Here is a 22100-nt window from a genome sequence, read left to right as displayed (position 1 = left end):
TCATTGTTCAATTCCCACCTATGAGTGAGAATATGCGGTGTTTGGTTTTTTGTTCTTGCGATAGTTTACTGAGAATGATGATTTCCAATTTCATCCATGTCCCTACAAAGGACATGAACTCATCATTTTTTATGGCTGCATAGTATTCCATGGTGTATATGTGTCACATTTTCTTAATTCAGTCTATCATTGTTGGACATTTGGGTTGGTTCCAAGTCTTTTCTATTGTGAATAATGTCGCAATAAACATACGTGTGCATGTGTCTTTATAGCAGCATGATTTATAGTCCTTTGGGTATATACCCAGTAATGGGATGGCTGGGTCAAATGGAATTTCTAGTTCTAGATCCCTGAGGAATCGCCACACTGACTTCCACAAGGGTTGAACTAGTTTACAGTCCCACCAACAGTGTAAAAGTGTTCCTATTTCTCCACATCCTCTCCAGCACCTGTTGTTTCCTGACTTTTTAATGATTGCCATTCTAACTGGTGTGAGATGGTATCTCATTGTGGTTTTGATTTGCATTTCTCTGATGGCCAGTGATGGTGAGCATTTTTTCATGTGTTTTTTGGCTGCATAAATGTCTTCTTTTGAGAAGTGTCTGTTCACGTCCTTCACCCACTTTTTGATGGGGTTGTTTGTTTTTTTCTTGTAAATTTGTTTGAGTTCATTGTAGATTCTGGATATTAGCCCTTTGTCAGATGAGTAGGTTGCGAAAATTTTCTCCCATTTTGTAGGTTCCCTGTTCACTCTGATGGTAGTTTCTTTTGCTGTGCAGAAGCTCTTTAGTTTAATTAGATCCCATTTGTCAATTTTGGCTTTTGTTGCCATTGCTTTTGGTGTTTTAGACATGAAGTCCTTGCCCATGCCTATGTCCTGAATGGTAATGCCTAGGTTTTCTTCTAGGGTTTTTATGGTTTTAGGTCTAACGTTTAAGTCTTTAATCCATCTTGAATTGATTTTTGTACAAGGTGTAAGGAAGGGATCCAGTTTCAGCTTTCTACATATGGCTAGCCAGTTTTCCCAGCACCATTTATTAAATAGGGAATCCTTTCCCCATTGCTTGTTTTTCTCAGGTTTGTCAAAGATCAGATAGTTGTAGATATGCGGCGTTATTTTTGAGGGCTCTGTTCTGTTCCATTGATCTATATCTCTGTTTTGGTACCAGTACCATGCTGTTTTGGTTACTGTAGCCTTGTAGTATAGTTTGAAGTCAGGTAGTGTGATGCCTCCAGCTTTGTTCTTTTGGCTTAGGATTGACTTGGCGATGAGGGCTCTTTTTTGGTTCCATATGAACTTTGAAGTAGTTTTTTCCAATTCTGTGAAGAAAGTCATTGGTAGCTTGATGGGGATGGCATTGAATCTGTAAATTACCTTGGGCAGTATGGCCATTTTCACGATATTGATTCTTCCTACCCATGAGCATGGAATGTTCTTCCATTTGTTTGTATCCTCTTTTATTTCCTTGAGCAGTGGTTTGTAGTTCTCCTTGAAGAGGTCCTTCACGTCCCTTGTAAGTTGGATTCCTAGGTATTTTATTCTCTTTGAAGCAATTGTGAATGGGAGTTCACTCATGATTTGGCTCTCTGTTTGTCTGTTGTTGGTGTATAAGAATGCTTGTGATTTTTGTACATTGATTTTGTATCCTGAGACTTTGCTGAAGTTGCTTATCAGCTTAAGGAGATTTTGGGCTGAGACGATGGGGTTTTCTAGATATGCAATCATGTCGTCTGCAAACAGGGACAATTTGACTTCCTCTCTTCCTAATTGAATACCCATTATTTCCTTCTCCTGCCTAATTGCCCTGGCCAGAACTTCCAACACTATGTTGAACAGGAGTGGTGAGAGAGGGCATCCGTGTCTTGTGCCAGTTTTCAAAGGGAATGCTTCCAGTTTTTGCCCATTCAGTATGATATTGGCTGTGGGTTTGTCATAGATAGCTCTTATTATTTTGAGATACGTCCCATCAATACCTAATTTCTTGAGAGTTTTTAGCATGAAGGGTTGTTGAATTTTGTCAAAGGCCGTTTCTGCATCTATTGAGATAATCATGTGGTTTTTGTCTTTGGTTCTGTTTATATGCTGGATTACATTTATTGATTTGCATATATTGAACCAGCCTTGCATCCCAGGGATGAAGCCCACTTGATCATGGTGGATAAGCTTTTTGATGTGCTGCTGGATTCGGTTTGCCAGTATTTTATTGAGGATTTTTGCATCAATGTTCATCAAGGATATTGGTCTAAAATTCTCTTTTTTGGTTGTGTCTCTGCCCAGCTTTGGTATCAGGATGATGCTGGCCTCATAAAATGAGTTAGGGAGGATTCTCTCTTTTTCTATTGATTGGAATAGTTTCAGAAGGAGTGGTACCAGTTCCTCCTTGTACCTCTGGTAGAATTCGGCTGTGAATCCATCCGGTCCTGGACTTTTCTTGGTTGGCAAGCTATTGATTATTGCTACAATTTCAGCTCCTGTTATTGGTCTATTCAGAGATTCAACTTCTTCCTGGTTTAGTCTTGGGAGAGTGTATGTGTCGAGGAATTTATCCATTTCTTCTAGATTTTCTAGTTTATTTGCGTAGAGGTGTTTGTAGTATTCTCTGATGGTAGTTTGTATTTCTGTGGGATCGGTGGTGATATCCCCTTTATCATTTTTTATTGCATCTATTTGATTCTTCTCTCTTTTTTTCTTTATTAATCTTGCTAGCGGTCTATCAATTTTGTTGATCCTTTCAAAAAACCAGCTCCTGGATTCATTAATTTTTTGAAGGGTTTTTTGTGTCTCTATTTCCTTCAGTTCTGCTCTGATTTTAGTTATTTCTTGCCTTCTGCTAGCTTTTGAATGTGTTTGCTCTTGCTTTTCTAGTTCTTTTAATTGTGATGTTAGGGTGTCAATTTTGGATCTTTCCTGCTTTCTCTTGTGGGCATTTAGTGCTATAAATTTCCCTCTACACACTGCTTTGAATGCATCCCAGAGATTCTGGTATGTTGTGTCTTGGTTCTCGTTGGTTTCAAAGAACATCTTTATTTCTGCCTTCATTTCGTTATGTACCCAGTAGTCATTCAGGAGCAGGTTGTTCAGTTTCCATGTAGTTGAGCGGTTTTGAGTGAGATTCTTAATCCTGAGTTCTAGCTTGATTGCACTGTGATCTGAGAGATTGTTATAATTTCGGTTCTTTTACATTTACTGAGGAGAGCTTTACTTCCAACTATGTGGTCAATTTTGGAATAGGTGTGGTGTGGTGCTGAAAAAAATGTATATTCTGTTGATTTGGGGTGGAGAGTTCTGTAGATGTCTATTAGGTCTGCTTGGTGCAGAGCTGAGTTCAATTCCTGGGTATCCTTGTTGACTGTCTGTCTCGTTGATCTGTCTAATGTTGACAGTGGGGTGTTAAAGTCTCCCATTATTAATGTGTGGGAGTCTAAGTCTCTTTGTAGGTCACTCAGGACTTGCTTTATGAATCTGGGTGCTCCTGTATTGGGTGCATATATATTTAGGATAGTTAGCTCTTCTTGTTGAATTGATCCCTTTACCGTTATGTAATGGCCTTCTTTGTCTCTTTTGATCTTTGTTGGTTTAAAGTCTGTTTTATCAGAGATGAGGATTGCAACCCCTGCGTTTTTTTGTTTTCCATTTGCTTGGTAGATCTTCCTCCATCCTTTTATTTTGAGCCTATGTGTGTCTCTGAACGTGAGATGGGTTTCCTGAATACAGCACACTGATGGGTCTTGACTCTTTATCCAATATGCCTGTGTGTATCTTTTAATTGGAGCATTTAGTCCATTTACATTTAAAGTTAATATTGTTATGTGTGAATTTGATCCTGTCATTATGATGTTAGCGGGTTATTTTGCTCGTTAGTTGATGCAGTCTCTTCCTAGTCTTTACATTTTGGCATGATTTTGCAGCGGCTGGTACCGGTTGTGCCTTTCCATGTTTAGTGCTTCCTTCAGGAGCTCTTTTAGGGCAGGCCTGGTGGTGACAAAATCTCTCAGCATTTGCTTGTCTGTAAAGTATTTTATTTCTCCTTCACTTATGAAGCTTAGTTTGGCTGGATATGAAATTCTAGGTTGAAAATTCTTTTCTTTAAGAATGTTGAATATTGGCCCCCACTCTCTTCTGGCTTGTAGAGTTTCTGCTGAGAGATCCGCTGTTAGTCTGATGGGCTTCCCTTTGAGGGTAACCCGACCTTTCTCTCTGGCTGCCCTTAACATTTTTTCCTTCATTTCAACTTTGGTGAATCTGACAATTATGTGTCTTGGAGTTGCTCTTCTCGAGGAGTATCTTTGTGGCATTCTCTGTATTTCCTGAATCTGAATGTTGGCCTGCCTTGCTAGATTTCCTCCCTTCCATTTTCTTTCTTCTTTCTTGAACTCCTATTAGTAGAAAATTGTACTTCCTGGATTGACCCTTGAGGTCTCCTAATATGTTCTCTCTAGTTTTTAACTCTTTATATTTTTGTCCTTGGTTCTGGAAGATTTACTTGATTTTGAATGAAATATTTATTTCTGTAATTATATGTTTAATTTTTAAAAGCACTTCTTTATTCTGATTTTTTAATATATAGCATCATGTTCTCGTTTTATGGATGCACTAATGTGGGATCTTTTAGAATTTGGGTTTCTGTGACATTCTCTTCTGTTCCAATATTCTGTTTCTTTAAGAGTCAATTTGTTCTGTTTGTCTTTTTCTTTTATTTTTCTCATTGTCTGGCAATCTTTGAGTATTTTTTTTAAATATATTTTAAAGGAGACAGCAGGTTGATTTTTTTTAGGTAGCTAGTATTAACAGAGTCTTTCTCAAGAAAATGAAGGCATGTGTTTTTGAGGCAGAACTTATCTCTAGAAGCATCCCTGTAGGAAAAGTAGGGAAGTAGGGTGTGAGACATTGCAAGATTGTGGACACCAACTGCCAGAATGGTGAACTCTTTCCTTTGGCCTACTGAAGAGTGCAGTAATATTGCCAGAGTGGTTAATTCAATTATTAAGAAGAACAGATCTATAATTTTTTGCCTAAGGGTGACTTAGACAAATGCCTGACTGCCTTAGGAAGGGGAGAGGCAGGCAGCAGAGGAGTGTGGGAAGCTTTTTGCCACTGCTATTCTGTTGACTGACTTTTAATTAACCCATTAGTGTTTGGACCTCCTCGTTTTGTTTCCACCTTTCTGCCACACCTGAGTCAAGAACAGCGGCCTTTAGATAATTTTTATTACATAATTCCAGTAGGAAAACAACAACATTGATCATGCATTCCCAGTAGATGTATTGTTATTTATCTATAAGTTAAATATGCATATTACTGCACATATTTTTATGCACATCGTAAATCACATACAAAATAAACATTTGAAAAGGATGCCTTTTATAGACATTTAAAAAGGGATTTTAAAGGCTTTTTATGAGATGGGATCTTGCTCTGTTGCCCAGGCTGGAGTGCAGTTGTGTGATCCTAGCTCATGCAGCCTTAAACTCCTGGGCTCAAGGAATCCTCTCACCTCAGCTTCTTTTTTTTGAGAGGGAGTCTTACTCTGTCACCCAAGCTGGAGTGCAGTGCCACAATCTTGGCTCACTGCAACCTCTGTCTCCCGGGTTCAAGTGATTCTCGTGCCTCAGCTTCCTGAGTGGCTGGGATTACAGGTGCACACCACCATGCTCAGCTACTTTTTGTATTTTTAGTAGGGACAGGATTTCCCCATGTTGGCCAGGCTAGTCACAAACACCTGACCTCAAGTGATCCACCTGTCTCAGCCTCCCAAAGTGCTGGGATTACAGGCATGAGCCACCGCTCCCAGCCCCACCTCAGCCTCTTAAGTAGCTGAGATTACAGGCATGAACCACTGTGCCTGGCTTAAAACCTTTTACAAAATATTTGAAAAATAAAAATAAAGGTCTTAATATTTGTTCCCACACCATGTATACTGGTCTCGAGCCCCCAAGACATCTGGTCTGTTCACATCTCTGCCTTCCTGATCACCTCTCTGCTCCCATGAAACCTACCTACTCAGAGTGCTATAACTTGTTGCTTTCTCCCTTTTTTGTTTACCATGTTCATGGAAAGCCCTTATGTGGAAATTAATGGAAAACTGTCTCTGTACCACAGAGAAGATAAAGGGAGATATCTCATTGCAATCTCTGGAAGAATTTTAAGCTTAAATCTGCCCATGAGTGGATGACATGGCTTTTTTGCAGGGCTACTGTGGGTCACACAAGTCCTATAGAGCACCTCTTGTAATGCCAATGACAGTGTCAGTTTTTTCTAAGTAAAATTTCTTCACAGAGTTCATGAAAGAGAGAAAAAATCCTGGAAATGTAACACGATGCAACAGTTATTTAAGCCCAAGTTCAATGCCTTCTAACTAGGATGCATCTTACTAAACATATATTTGAGAGACTATAACACAGAAGATAGGACAATGGACAAGATAGACATGGTATCTGTATTAGTCTGCTCAGGCTGCCATAACAAAATATCACAGACTATGTGGCTTAAATAACAGAAATTTATTTTCTCACAGTTCTGCAGGGTGAGAAGTTCAAGATTAAGGTTCTGGCTCATTTGGTTCCTGGTGAGGCCTCCCTTCCTGCTCACAGATGGCTACATTCTCACTGTGTCCTCATGGTGGAGAGAACAAGGTATCTGCTGTTTCTTCTTATAAGGACACTAATCTCATCGATTCAGGGCCCCACCCTTATGACCTCATTTAACCTTAATTACCTGCTGTAGGCCCTATTTCAAATACAGTCACATTGGGGATTAGGGTTTCAACATGTGAATTTTGGGGGTACACAATTCAGTTGGTAACATTACCTGTCCTCATGAAGTCCACTACAAAACACAGATATTAATAAGCAATGAAACACGTAATGAGGATGAAACATATAGTAGAGGTAGTAACTCATCTGGAGGACTTAAACTGTTATTCTCTATATACTTTTTGGGATGCAGAAAGCATGCATAAGCAATACACGAAAGCAATGTTTAGCAAAGAGTAAAGCTGCAGAGGTAAACCTGTGGCTTTTGACTTGAAGACAAACCATTTACATTATATGCAGGTCACAATTTTTTTGCTTGTTTTTAGTTCAAAAGGCACTTAAAATCTTGAGCATCATAACTGATGTCTTGTTTAGTAGTATAAATTGTTTCTCAGTGAAAGGTAATAAAAGATTATGAACCCACGATAGCAGGTTCTTCTGACTTCTCAGTGCAACTGCTAAGGTCATAGAATTGTGAGTGTTGGTCATAGGGAGCCAGTGAAGAGCAACCGAAACAAGTGTAAACACTTTCTTATCTCCTTGTGATTATTTGGTAAGCTTCTCTGCTGTTTCAGAAAAAAGTCAAAATAAAACACCGTCCCAAGTAGGGACTGAGTCCTCATTTGTCAATCCTAGGACCTGGATCACACACTCTACTCTGGTCTTGCATATACTGGTGTTATTGGTGATCCATCCATGATGCTTTGAATCTTTCTTACATGTCTGTGTACATCAGCCAACATCTCCTAATGATGAACAGCTGCACTTTTGTTGGATGCAAGCCAGAAGTGGCAGATTTGTCTCTGGGACTGTTAAACCACAAACGTGCAAGGGCAACTGGAGTGCAGGTTCCAGCTGTCATAAAGAACCTCTTCAGTTGCTGTTGGGGTTTTGGATTCACTTACCTCTACTGCAATGGGGTACTTTTCTACTCCTGCAAAAATAGAAAGTCACAACAACACAGAAACTGCAAATTTTGTACTAAATTAACACCTTATGCACCCTTAAAGGCAATGGTTTGCCAACTTTAATGTTTATTGGAGTCACCCAAGGACCTGTTATAACATAGATGAAAATACGGACTTCTCCCTCACAGTTGCTGAGCCAGTAGACCTGAGGTGGGGCTGGAGAGTTTGCATTCCTAAGCTTTCATGTGGTCCTGATGCTGCTGGTCTAGGAAACACATTTTGAGTGCCATTGCTTTAAAGAATCTTGATGTTCTTACCCGTAGCTTAGATGATTATATTTCCTACAGTCCCTGTTCTTTTCATGGGATCTTCACATACAATATATTGTATACAGTTTTCCATGTGATTGTATTGTATCTACGGGATGGTCAAAAGTTTCTTATTGGTGATGGTAGGACATTTAGAATTTTCTACTTCTATAGATGTCCTCATCAGCAGTTCTTATACCTAGCAATAAAATATTAACTTACTTCATTTAATTTTATGAAACAGGAATCTCATGCTTTTCAGATATAACAATTAATATATGCAAATATGTTGCAAATATAGTACAGTTACTATCAAAAGTTGTGAAGTTTAGAATCTTTCAGGACACTTTAACATCCATGAAGTGATTCACTTTGAAGCAAAAGCTCCTATCTGTCCTTTATTCTGATATGTTGGCATCATGTTTTCCAGAATGAAGAACAAGGTTCCTTTGGGAATTTGTGGGCCAAAGTGTTTCTGAGAAGTGGAAAAATTGATGCCAGAGAGCTGTGAAGAAAGGAAAAGGAAGCCATCAGCTGAGAGGGCACAGTACATATATATACATAATTTCTGGGAATCTGAAAGATGGGAAATCCTGGAATGCAGTGCAGCTATCAATGAAAGGAACATAGAAGACCTGAACTCTGGGCATGAGTCAGCCACGGATTTACTTAAAGATCCCGGGCATTCATTCACTCATACATCCATGCATTCAACAAATAGATCTTGAGCCACCTATTAAGCACCAAGCACTGTTCTAAGGGCTGGGGATCCAGGAGTGAACGAAATACACAATGTCTGTGCTCTCCTGGAGCCTACAATCTAGTATGGACAAGGACAAATGTGTGAACAAAAAATATTTGTTGAATTGAATTGAAATATTATGATGTCAAGTAATGCTACATGCTATGAAGAAAAAGAAAGAGGGACAAGAGACAGCGAGGGAGAGGGCCTCTCTAAGGAAGAGACACTGGACGCAATGACACAAGGAGAGGGCTGTGTAAATAGAAAGTGTTCCAGGCTTAGGGAAGAGCATATGCACAGGCTCCAAGACAGATGTGTCTCTGGCACATCCCAGGCTGTTCTGTGAAAGGGCCCTATATGCAAAAAGGCCCCCAAATGCCAAAGGAGCTGAGAAACCGAAGAACAAGGAAGACAAATTCAGTTTGTCGGTAAAGGGTGGTTTATTGGGGAACTCACAGACAGAAGCATGGTCTTGGGCAGCTGCAAGACAGAGGGATTTCTCACGGTTACCCTCAGACCCAGAGATTATATACTAGAGGGAAAGAGGGTACATACTCCAAAGAGACAATGAAAGACCACTGTCCAGAACAGGCAAGACTGCTATGTGCGTCATAGCCTGTACTTGGTGTGATAGTATTATGGTTGCTTTGATCTCAAGGCAGGATTTGTAGTGAGTACATGTTCTTACACTAACGACAGTAAATAAAGTAGGACTCAGGAGGACTTCAGGGAGTGGGGTGAATCACAAGTCAACATGGTGGATTAGCATCCAAGATGCGGTCACTTTTGTCTCCACACAAGCACAGCAAGGAGGCTGAGCCCCTGCAGAATGAGGAGAGAAGGGGTGCAGAGGAATGGAGAGCAGGGCAGTAGTCAGTGGGGCCTGCAGCCTCTGGCAAGGATTTGGGCTTTATTCTGGGCCAGATAGGACGCCATGATGGAGATTTTAGCAGAGGAGTGACATGATCTAAATTAGGGAAAGAAGAAGTGGAAGGTTACCAGGTGCTTAGCTCCCTCCTGGCTCCCACAGATGCTAAACTTACCCGATTTTAATAATTTTTACACACTGAAGGGAACCCACACTAAATCGTTGTTTTTAAACAGCTAAGAATGTTGTTGGGCTGGGTGTGGTGACTCCCAGCGTTTTGGAAAGTCAAGGCAGGAGGATTGCTTGAGCCCAGGAGTTCAAGACCAGCCTGGGCAACAAAGCGAGACCCCATCTCTACAAAGCAAGTAAAAAAAATTATCTGGGCATGGTGGCACAAACCTGTAGTCCCAGCTACTTGGAAGGCTGAGGCAGGAGGATCGCTGGGTCCCAGTGGGGTCCAGGCTGCAGTGAGCCATGATCGCACCACTGCACTCCAAACAACCCCACCCCCTAAAAACCCAATGATGTAAATTCACATTCGGCTCAGATAACTATTATATCAAAAACTAGAATTTTACAAATTAGGGTTCCTCGAGTATTTAAACAATGATTAAAAATTTAATCAATTAAACTCTTTCAAACTAAAAATGTAATGAAAATTATAAGCCAAATGGATATTTTAAAATGGTCTGAACACCTTACAAATCTGATACACATTAACATAATAGTTACAAAACTTTTCAGTATAAACCTCCAAAAACCTTTTTATAAAAATGTCAATTTTGTGAATCTAAATTTGCTTTGTCACAGTCTCTGTTCTTATATTCTTTTTCTCATATTGCTTCCCTGGGTGCTGGAGGCCTTCCATCTGCCCCTCCAGATCCCTTCTTCTCTGGGCCTGCCCTGTTCCATGCCCTGGGAGACTTCTTGTATAAAATGCATCAAAAGTGGGTGTGGTGGCTCATGCCTGTATTCCCAGCACTTTGGGAGGACGAGGTGGGCAGATCACTTGAGGTCAGAGGTCCGAGACCAGCCTGGCTAACATGGTAAAACACTTACTCTACTAAAAATACAAAAATTAGCTGGGTGTGGTCTTGGGCACCTGTAATCCCAGCTACTTGGGAAGCTGAGGCATGAGAATCAATTGAACCTGGGAGGTGGAGATTGCAGTGAGCCAAGATTGCGCCACTGCACTCCAGCCTGGGCAACAGAGCAAGACTCCATCTCAAAAACAATTAAAAATTTAAAAAAAAATGCATCAGCAGAGTCCTTTACCCTCTGACTTTGGGTGCATTCCACCAGTGGGAGGCATCAGCCCAAGATCAGAGGGTGGGGGACGATGAGGTGTGCTCCCTTCCTGCAGGGTCTCCATTAGTGGGCTGTGTGGCTGACCCCTGTGCTCTCCAGGGTAATGGCTCCTCCCTTGCCCCCCAACAGGCCTAGAGCTAGTGAGCTTCCCACTATTGCTACTGTATTGTTTTTTGGTTTCCCTTCACCCTGCCTATGCTGCTACAATAAGATCCTTCATTATGCCTTTCTCAGTTACTCTGTTGGAGTGTGTCATGGGTTTCCCGCTAAGACTCTGACCTATTGATAGATCATAACCTAGGAAGTCAGAGTGACCTTTGCTTACCAGTGTGGGTGATCAATACAGGTTAACAGTTGAAGGGCCGGGCGTGGTGGCTCATGCCCGTAATCCCAGCACTTTCAGAGGCCGAGGTGGGAGGATCGCTTGAGCTTAGGAGTTTAAGACCCGCCTGGGCAACATGGCGAAACCCTGTCTCTACAAAAAGAAAAAAAAAAAATTAGCCTGTTGTGGTGGTGTGCATCTGTAGTTCCTGCTACTCCAGAAGCTGAAGTGGGATAATCACCTGAGCCTGGGGAGGTGGAAGCTGCAGTGAGCTGAGATCATGCCACTCCAGCCTGGGTGACAAAGGAAGACTCTATCTCAAAACATCAACAAAAACAGTTGAAGACTCAGAACCAGGGATAGGAGACGGTACTTCCTCCCACGAGGCCTTATCCACATAGAATAGTAGAACAGGCTCTTTATCTTTTTTGGACAGCCTTTGCTCATTATGTAAGGAACTGTGGAGGTTATTGGCTCTAACCAGTCAGTTTTGCTTTTTTTGTGTCCTTAGTCTTATGATCTTTAGGAAAATAATGCTGTTTGAATGTCTTATCTTGACAGTAGAGCCTGAGACAAGACAATGACTAATTACATAGTGTTTGTGATGCCACCAATTAAAGCCATTTGAAGAAGGACCTGGCTTGGTTTAACTGATTACGAAAGTGCTGATCAATTCAGTCAACCGAAACAGCAATTTTATTTCTTCTTGGCCATTCAGACCTGCAATGATGAGGCCTCTGCTACTGTAGATCTGGCTCTGTGTATACTTGGGAGCTGGGGGACTCACAAAGTCCCCAGGAGAGTGCGCATACTCCAAGGTGGGGGCCTTTCAGGGCGGCCCATTTGGGATCCTTGCAAGCTTTCAGGAAAACAGTATCAGTGATGCTCTGTTAGCTGGTGCTGTAGAAAGAACCAGAAGAAAAAGAAACCGCAATTGCACCTTGAGGGATGGTGTGTAATCTCTGGATGGATATTGGCTGGATCAGCGGTAAAGAATTGATGGCTCAGCAGGCCATGTCAGCATGGCTTGTACTTTGCTGGCTGACTTGGTGTTTGAATTTCCCTGCCTTCAGGCTTTGGCTGTTCAACTGGGCTAGCATCAATCACTTTTTGATGCATCTTCAGGCTGGGTCCTTTTTTCCTCCAGACTGCTGTGGAAACTAGAAACAGAGCAACAGTGCCAACATTCCCCCTGGGAGGGCTCTTCTTCAGCCCCCTTCCTGGCCAACAGCGCTGTGCTGTCCCCACTGTGGCAGAAATGCTCATTGTGCTGGGACGCAGGAGCCAGCCATCTTGCAGACCCTGCTACTGGCTGGTCACCAAGCTGGGCACCTTGCAGCTTTTCTGTCACTGGTTTTCTAGCAGGTCGTGGCACTGCCCCATCAGCCCTCTGCCTTGTCAGGTGGGCTTACTTTCTCATTCCCCTAGGGAGCTGCTCCATCTACTCATTTCCTCCCAAGCCCCTCTCTTCCCTCCCTTTGTTGATGACCTATACTTTGCAAGGAACATAGGAGACACCAGGCTTCCTTAACCCCGACCCCCTTAGTCGGATCACCTGACTGTCCCTGGCCTGTGTTCTCTCCAGTGACAACCTTGGGAGTATCCCTCCTTCTGCCAAAGGCCAGAGTGGGGGCTGTAGGTCTGGTCACTTCTCTCATGTCCTTTCCAGGGATATCAGGCCTTCTCTCATGGGTGTCAGCAATGCGTCTGTCAAGGGCTCAGCTAAGCTGGAGAGAGTGGCTAATTGAAGCAATAAGCCAAAAATGAAAGTAACAGAAACACCTGTAATCCCAGCACTTTGGGAGGCCAAGGTGGCCGGATCACTTGAGGTCAGGAGTTTGATACCAGCCTGGCCAACATAGTGAAACCCCGTCTCTACTAAAAATACAAAAGTTAGCTAGGCATGGTGGCACACAACTATAGTCCCAGCTACTCAGGAGGCTGAGGCAGGAGAATTGCTTGAACCCGAGAGGTGGAGATCGAAGTGAACTTAGATTGTGCCACTGCATTCCAGCCTGGGCAACAGAGCAAGACTCCGTCTCAAAAAAAAAAAAAAGAAAGTAACAGTGAAGCCCTCATCACTCACTGCAGGGGCAGAAGCAAGAGGATTCTACCCTCCCTGCAACAGAGCTCCAGTCAAGGGTCAAGTAATCGGTATAGATGTGGGAATGAAGGTCATCTCTCTGTTGAGGCTTCTGTAGTTTTATGGACCCGGAAACTAGGGGGAGGGAGAGAGGAGAGGGCCAGGAGTGGGAAAGAACTGAGTCAGAGAGGATAACAATGTCTTCATGGCCCCCCCTTCCCTACTCCCTGAGAAGAAGGAGGCCTTAGCTGAGGTGCCTGAAGAAGGCCTTGGGCACAGGTGCGGGGCTGGGAACACAGGTGTGTGTAAGAGCATGGCCAGCAGGGGCCTGAGACCTTGACCGCAGCTCCCTCCAGGGACTGCAGTGCACTGGCTATGCCATTTCTGGTCTGGAGAGGGAGCCTCCCTGTGAGGCCTCCTTGTCACAGCCTTATAGTTGCCCAGGGTCAGTCCTGAAAAACCAGCCCTGGGATTCTAACTAGGAGCCGGACTCCTCATTTCCTGTCTACAGGCTTCAGGCGACAGTATACAATGGTGGTGTAATATCATCCACCTGAAATATCCCCCCTTGACTTTCTTCTTGCCCCTTCCAGACACTGTCACACTTCTCTGAGCCCAAAAGCCATCCTTCTCAAAGGAGTTGGCTACACCTGCTGTACACCAGCTTCTCCACACCTTCCCATTCACTCCTCAATACCCTGAAGTCTAGACTTTCTTGTCATCGCTCTGCTGCAACAGGTCTTCCCAAGGTCTCTAGGTTAGGCTGGGTTCCCTGGAAACACACTCTGGAAGGAAGATTTGCATGTGGGAAATTCATCTGGAGATGCTCTTGGGGACAACACTTGAAAGGAGTGAGGAAAGTAGGATTGGGCAGAGGGAGAAGTTGGAGACGGATGATGATTCAGAGTTGCCTGAAGTTAACGCAAGGGGGCCCAGCCTTGGCACTCCTGCATGGGGCAGTCATCGGGGGATCCCCTAGCTTCCGTTTCCCTAGAAATGAAAGAAGTCTCTTGCCTGGCAGAGGGGGCGTGACTTATGCCTGATTGGCAGCTCCCTGGATGAGGAGCAGGGAATCGCTGAAAGTCCATCTTGAACTCCAGCCTCTTGTTTTTAGAACAGTGCCTCATCCCTGTTGTTGTTGGATTGAGGACCTCGATTCCCTGTTCGTTGTTGGCTGGAGGCATCCTCAGGTCCTAGCCATGTGACTTCTCCAACATGGCAGCTTGCTTCATGCAAGTGTGCTGTCCAAGAAGGCAACAGAGAGAGTCTGCTGGCAAGACGAGAATTACAATCCTATGGAATCTAAGACAGCATCCTGTCACCTGTGTCACTTTCCATGGGTTGAAGAAGGTCATTGGCACTGCCCACACTCAAGAGGAAGGGATTACTCAAGGGTGTGGCTACCAGGAGGTGGGGATCATGGGTGGCTATCTTAGATGATAGATTCTGGAGCCACACCACTTGGGTTCAAGTCCTGGCTCTGTCACTTCTTGCCTGTGTGATCTTAGGTAAGTGATTGAACCTCTCTGTGCCATAGTTTCTTTATCTGAAAAATGAGGCAGATAATAGTATCTGCTTAACTGGGTTGCTGTGGGAATTAAATGAAAATGTAAAAGTGCTTAGAACAAGACCTGCACATAGGAAGCAGTAAGTAAGGGTTGGCTATCACTCGCATCTCATCAGCTCCACGGGGCAGCTGTGCAATGCAACCCTCAGGGGCAGCCCAGTAGCAGGCAGGCCCCAGGCAGAGGCCAAGAGGAGGGGAACTGCAGCTGGCTTGTGTTTCCCGTTTTTATTGAATTGTTCAACCCAGTTTAAAGTCTGTCCTTGCCACGACTCCTCCTGATCCGAGATATTACTCCCACAGCTTTAACCTTCCGGGCATCTTTTTTTAATCACAATCCAACAGCAATAAATTTGACCTCATGAAGTGCCAGCCCAATAGTCAGTGGCTGTTTAATTAAGAGTTCTGATGGGCATGGAAACAAAGACACTGTTTGGTGTCTGCTTGATTCAAACAGGAGTGGTGAGGCGGTCAGGAGACAGAACATGGACCTGACTCAGGGAGAAAAATCATGTTGAGTCTCTGAGTCTCTAGTTCGTAAAATAGACTTTGTTTTTTACCTCCTGTTTGTTTTTTAAGGAAGTTGATTTGCAACAGCATTTTCTGAACTAGAGAGTTCAGGAAATGGGACAGTGAGGCAGCATGCCCAGTCATTCTCAGGTAAGTCCCTTGCTGAGAAGAGTAAGATACTAAGAAGATATTAGAACTGGCAGGGTAAAACAACGGAGCCTTTCCGTGCTGGATTAAGTTTCCTGTGGCAGAAGTAACAAATGATCACAAGCTGGATGGTTTAAAACCACAGAAATTGTCCAATGAATGCAGCCCAGTAGGTTTCAGCCTTATTTTACCCAGCCCCTATTCAATATGGAGTCGCTCTGGTTCAAACACCTCTGAGAATGGCATCAGCAGATTGAGTGTCTGGTGAGGGCCTGTCCTCATAGGTGGCGCCTTCTCTGTGTCCTCACATGGTGGAAGAGATGGGCAGCTCCTCTTTTATGAGGTCATTAATCCCATTCACCACCTCCTAAAGATTTCTACATACGAATTTTGGAGAGGCACAAACATCCAGACTGTAGCATCCGGATATCCTGTACAGAACATTACTGCTTTCTTTTACCTCGCATATTTATTTTTGTTTTCGCTTGCATATGTTTTATGGTGATTTGTTAACTTACAGCTCTCTGTTTAATCTGCATGTGTAATTGTCATGTATCCCAAGAAGGCTTTTGTTTACCTTTTTTTTTTTTTTTGAGATGGAGTTTCCCTCTTGTCACCCAGGCTGGAGCGCAGTGGCGCGATCTCGGCTCACTGCAACCTCCGCCTCCCGGGTTCAAACAATTCTTCTGCCTCAGCCTCCTGAGTAGCTGGGATTACAGGCACCTGCCACTATGCCTGGCTAATTTTTTGTATTTTTAGTAGAGACGGGGTATCACCATGTTAATCAGGCTGGTCTCAAACTCCTGACCTCAGGTGATCCACCCGCCTCGGCCTCCCAAAGTACTGGGATTACAGGGGTGAGCCACCGCACCCAGCCATCATTTTTTATTATCCATTAATTCAACAAATATTTCTTTGTACCAGCTACTTAGGATTATCTATTAGGCATAAAGAAAGGGGTAGCAACTTGGAGAATTGCTTCCCAGGTGGTCAGTGGTGAGCAGCCGAGAAGCCTGAAGTGCATGGTAAGGATGCATTCCTGGGCCACGTTTCCCAGAGACACTCACAACCCCTCAGGAAAGAAATCTTCCTGTGGAAGCAAAAGGTAATGAGTGGAGTCAGTTAGCTGCGTATTAAAAGAAAGTGACCCCTTTGAAAGCCAGATAACAGAAGGTCACAAAGAAGTGCAGGTAAGCACGTCCTTGCAATCTATTATAACTTCTCTGCTACAGCAGCTGTTCTCCACCTTGACTGCACGCTGGAATCACCCAGGAGCTTTAAAAAATGCTGATGCAAGAATCCCTCCGCAGAGAGCTGAAATTCATTGGTCATGGTAAGGCCTGGGCATCCACATTTCTAAAGCTCTCCTGATGGCCACAGTGTGCAGCTACGGCTGAGACCCATAGTTGTGAGGGGAAGGAACAAAAGTGCCCTGGAGGCTAAACCAGTCTGGGGATGGGTGTGGGAGGTATGTTAGGGGAGGGGCAGGAGCCCCACAAGGAAGTGAGATATTTTCAACAAGGCGAGGCAGCCAGAAAGAGCGAGGAGGAAGGGTGGAAGGGGGTGAGGATGGCTTACACTGTCTTCCCCTCAGGGAATCTTTCAAACCAACTGGACATATGTTTTCTGCTAGAATGTCTGATTGGTGGCCCACAAATGCTCTGCTGAAACCCCTTCTGGTCCCGGAATTCTTGGACATTTTCCCACAGGTGGAGTTCTTCCCTTAGTCACTTCCTGGTGAAGTGGCATCCTTTGTCTGGGGAAATACCCAAGCTTCATTGTCTTATGCTAAGGAAATTGAAGACACAGACACAGGAAATCGAAGACATGGACACACAAAAACTGGGTTTAACAGCAGAAGTTTAGTAGTTGAAAGAAAGAAGAGAGAGCTTCCTTGTGCAGAGGGAGGGGGTCCGAGTGGGTTTCCGGGTTTGCGGCAAGATACGGTTGGTTTCATAGACGAGCTTGAAGAGGCAGTGTTTGATTTATATAGGGCATGGTGGATTGGTTGGGCCAGCTGTGCCATTTACACAGCCCACAAAGAGGCTGGCCATCCCACCCTAATCTTTTATTCTGCAGATGCGGTCTCTACCTGGCCAGCACCATAACACCTGCACACATGAGGAACCTCCATATTGGATGTACCTGGCTTCCAGGTATCCCTTTTCTATTGGCACAGCTGCCGCATTCACCTGTGCAAGCTTCCAGCTTGCTTGTCTATGCTTGCAGCTTGATTTTTCAGGCTGCTTTTTGTTAGAAATGTTTTGGGGGCTGCTTTTTTATTAAAAGAAAATTCCACCAAGAACTCTTTTATCCTTACTAACTGCCTAAATAATTTCTTTTTTAACTCCTATATCACTGGCTGCAAAATTTGCAGCTTCGGCAGATTAAATGTGTTACCCACATCCTCCCAACTCAGTGGGGCTCCAGCCCAGAGACTGGAAATCCACCCTGAGTACCAGCAGGGCACAGGCCACACATCTGCCATGAGCTCTTAGCACAGCCCCCGTGGTTGCCTCAGGCTTTTGTTATGTGGTTTCAGAGGTTCCTGTGGAAGGTTCAAACCACAAAGACTAAATGAAAGATTATATGTATTTATCACAAAGTCTGGCACATAGTAAGCACTTCATACATGATACCTTTGTCCATATTATGACTTACCTAAAAAGAAAAACAAATCAAGTACATTTAAGAAGACAACTGTTGTCTTAATTCCCTAGACCTCACATAGTTCTGTGATATGGAAAGAGAAACTCTCCTGGTGAGAAAAGGCCTCTGAGTGCCTATTTCAGGAATGCAAATAAAAAGGAACTAAGCGGGCGCTGATTCCCCAGTGTCCTCACCAGCATCCTCGTGGTGCTGTGTGAATGCCATCAGCCCTACTGTTCTCTGCATCTCTTCAAGTAGGCCCTGCAAATGCTGGTGAGGGACACGGGCTCAGCCCATCTCATGTATCAGCTGGTCTGGACCCTGCACACCTGAACACAGTGCTCAGCGGTTCCTGGCTGTTTGGGAGCCACTACTCAGCACAGGCAGTGTCCCCTCCTATAGATGTCACCCCGTAACACCCTCCCTTTCAGACTGGGGTGGAAATGTTCCCTATCAGACAGAAAGATACCGAAACAAGACCGCTTCTAAGGTTAAGTAGCAAAGTGAAAGTGAGATTCCCAAACAGATTTCTTTTTCTGAGACAAAGACCCATTATCAGCGCTCATTTTGAGAAAATGCTGTGTGTTTTGAACACATATGGGGACTGAATACATGTTCGAATGATGACTATTTGTAAGCATTTGTATATTCATTATAATTTTCCCCAACTTTTATTTTGAAAACTTTAAACCTTTAGAAAAATTTAATGCCCAGATACCCTTCATCTAGAATCACTATTAATGCTTCACCATATTTGCTTTCTCTCTCTGTCTCTCTCTCTCCACACACACAAGTGCACTTTAACAGCTCCGACATTTAGATGTGTCTTACAGTTGATACTGAGGCATAGCTTAAGTGACGTTTTCCTTTTTTCCGCAGTGGTTCAAATACTAATGGTGAATCTTACAATTGATGGCATCTTAGATTCAATAGACAACAGAACTGGAAACTGCTTAGTATAGTGTCTGGCTTATTGTCAATGCTACACAAATGCCAGCTATCATTACTATATTAATATAATGGTGAATTTGTCTAATTCTTCTTATAATTTTGTCCATTTTGATCTATTTTGAAGCTATGTTGTTAAGTGCATATACATTTACAACTGCTTCACCTTCCTGGTGAACTGAAACTTTTTTTTTGAGATGGAGTCTTGCTCTGTCACTCAGGCTGGAGTGCAATGGTGCGACCTTGGCTCACGGCAACCTCTGCCTCCTGGGTTCAAGCGATTCTCCTGCCTCAGCTTCCTGAGTAGCTAGGATTACAGGCATGTGCCACCATGCCCAGCTAATTTTTGTATTTTTAGTAGAGACAGGGTTTCACCATATTGGTCAGGCTGGTCTTGAACTCCTGACCTCGTGATTTGCCCGCCTTGGCCTCCCAAAGTTCTGAGATTACAGGTGTGAGCCGCTGTGTCCTGCTGAAACGTTTTATGATTATATAGCAGTCCTTCTTTAGTAATGCTTTGTGCCTTAAATTTTATTTTGTATTATGTTTTTTTGGTGGGTATTTAAAAAAACTAAAGCTTTATTATTTTTTAAAACTATAGTCTGATAACTTATCTTTTGCTGGATAAGTTAGTCCATTTACTTTTGGATTCATTTCTATTATGTTGCTTTATGTTTTGTATTTGTTCCTTTTTTTTTTTTTTTTTTTTTTAAGGTTCTTTTCTCTCCTTCCTTGTCCAAGTAATCCTTTTACTGGGTAATTTTTTTTTTTTTCTTTTGAGATGGAGTCTTGCTCTGTCGCCCAGGCTGGAATGCAGAGGCACGATCTCAGCTCACTGCAACCTCTGACTCCCAGGCTCAAGCGATTCTCCTGCCTCAGCTTCCCAAGTAGCTGGGACTACAGGCATGTGCCACCACATCCGGCTTATTTTTTGTATTTGTAGTAAAAATGGGGTTTCACCATGTTAGCCAGGATGGTCTTGATCTCCTGACCTCGTGATTCGCCTACCTTGGCCTCTCAAAGTGCTGGGATTACAGGCGTGAGCCACTATGCCCGGCCTTTTTTTTTTTTTTGAGATGGAGTCTCACTCTGGTGCTCAGGCTGGGGTGCAGTAGCGTCATCTCGGCTCACTGAAGCCTCCATCTCCCTGTTCAAGCAATTCTCCTGCCTCAGCCTCCAGAGTAGCTGGGATTACAGGTGCCTGCCACCACACCGGGCTAATTTTTGTATTTTTAGTAAACATGGAGTTTCACCATGTTGGCCAAGCTGGTCTCAAACTCCAGACCTCAAGTGATCTGCCCGCTTCAGCCTCCCAAAGTGCTGGGATACAGGTGTGAGTCACCGCACCAGGTGCTGACTGGGTAATTTTATTCCACTTTTTCCTCCCACACAGGGGTTTTCAGTGTCTACACTATTAACATTTTGGACTGGATGATTCTTTGCTGTGTGGGCTGCCCTGTGCATTGTAGGATGCTTAGAAGCTTCCCTGACCTCTATTCACTAGATGCCAGTAGCACATCTCCAGCTGTGGCAGCCAGATATGTTTTCAGACATTGCTGAATGTCCGCTGGGGGACAAAACTCACCCCCTTCCCCATTGAGAAAAACTACTTTATTAATGACGTTACTCTAGAAATTTTAACATACTTAAACTTATCTATGTCTCAGATTAATCAGTGTGTTTATCCTTCTCCCAAACACAAGAACTTTAAAGTACTTTAATTTCCCCCACCTGTGTTTTAGCTGTTTTTAAAACTCATTGTTTAAATTAAAAAAAAATTATTTATCATTGACAAATAAAAATTGTATTTATTTATCACGTACAACATGATGCTTTGAAATATGTATACATTGTGGAATGGGTAAATTGAGCTAATTAACATACGCATTACCTCATATACTTAACATCTTTTGTGTTAAAAAACATTTAAAATCTACTCTCTTAGTGATTTGCCAGAGAAATGTGACAGTACCTGGAGTGGGGCAAGCAAGTCAAGGGTGGGTTATTTCAGGTGGCTGATATTTCACTACGATCGTATATGACTGGGTGGGGTCTGTAGACAGGAAGCTGAGAAGTCCAGCTTCTGGTTAAAATCCTGCATGTTATTTTCCAGGCCCGGCTGTGGGCAACTGCAAGGCCTGGTAGGTCTAATGGGGAGACTCCCTACCCACACCTGACTTGGCACAGCCGGGACACTGTAGTCCCTGGAGGGAGCTGAGGTCAAGGTCTCAGGCCCCTGACCCTGCCAAGTTCTTACACACACCTGCGTTCCCAGCCGTGGCTCATTCATTCCCAGGTCTCTCTATCCAAGGTCTTCTTCAGGTGCCTCTGCCACGGCTTCCTGATGCAAGGGAGAGGGTAAGGAGTGGAGAACTTTGAAAAGACATTGTTACGCCCTCTGACTCAGTGGCACTTTTCCCAAAGGTATTGTGTCAGCAAAACCCTCCAAAACAACTAAAAAACCCAATAATTTAAACTAGAGACCTATTGTACAACATGTGGTGTGTTATTAACTATAATCTGACATGACACCGTTCGGGAAAAAAAGAGAAAAAAATTATTGTTTTATAGAGTCAATGTTTGCTTAACCAGAATATTTACCAGTTTCTTTCCTATATTTCTTCGTAATATCACAGCATCCATCTGGGATCAATTTCCTTCTGTCTGAAATAATCCTTTAGATCTTTATCTAATAAACATGTTTTGATGTCAAATTCTCACAGTTTTGTTTGAGTCTTTACTTTATCCCTTTTCCTGACAGACATTTTTTACAAAATATACACTTCTAAATTGACAAAGTTTGTAATGCACATGAAAGGTATCCTATCACTGTTTGCCTTCTGTTAGGGCTCATAAATCATCTGCAAGTTTGGTTGTTTTTCCCCCTTGAAGGTAACCTGCCTTTTCTGGTTTTGGTGTTCTGCATTTTCACACTGATATGATTTCTTCTTATTTGCCCAGCTTGAGAATTGTTGAGATTCCTAAATTGG

The 22100-nt window shown here is 43.3% G+C and overlaps 1 protein-coding gene across 2 annotated transcripts in view; it reads right to left on the bottom strand.

Moving 5' to 3' along the window:
• Positions 1–8321: 8321 nt before the first annotated feature.
• The window catches only part of IL10RB (interleukin 10 receptor subunit beta), a 46710-nt gene continuing 32931 nt past the window's right edge, over positions 8322–22100 (bottom strand). Inside the window, exon 7 of one of the 2 annotated variants that reach the window (XM_054542774.2) lies at positions 8322–8474. In XM_054542774.2, coding sequence (XP_054398749.1) covers positions 8337–8474 — 138 coding nt within the window. In that variant the 3' untranslated portion in view covers positions 8322–8336. Of the gene's footprint in view, positions 8475–20038; positions 21452–22100 lie in introns of those variants that run through there. The other variant, XM_024239381.3, reaches the window with a different exon arrangement.

This window comes from Pongo abelii, chromosome 22 (genome assembly GCF_028885655.2).
Source record: "Pongo abelii isolate AG06213 chromosome 22, NHGRI_mPonAbe1-v2.0_pri, whole genome shotgun sequence".
In the NCBI taxonomy this organism is placed as follows: Eukaryota; Metazoa; Chordata; class Mammalia; order Primates; family Hominidae; genus Pongo; species Pongo abelii.
Note: the sequence above shows the minus strand (reverse complement) of the source record. Positions and strands in the feature narration are given on the sequence as shown.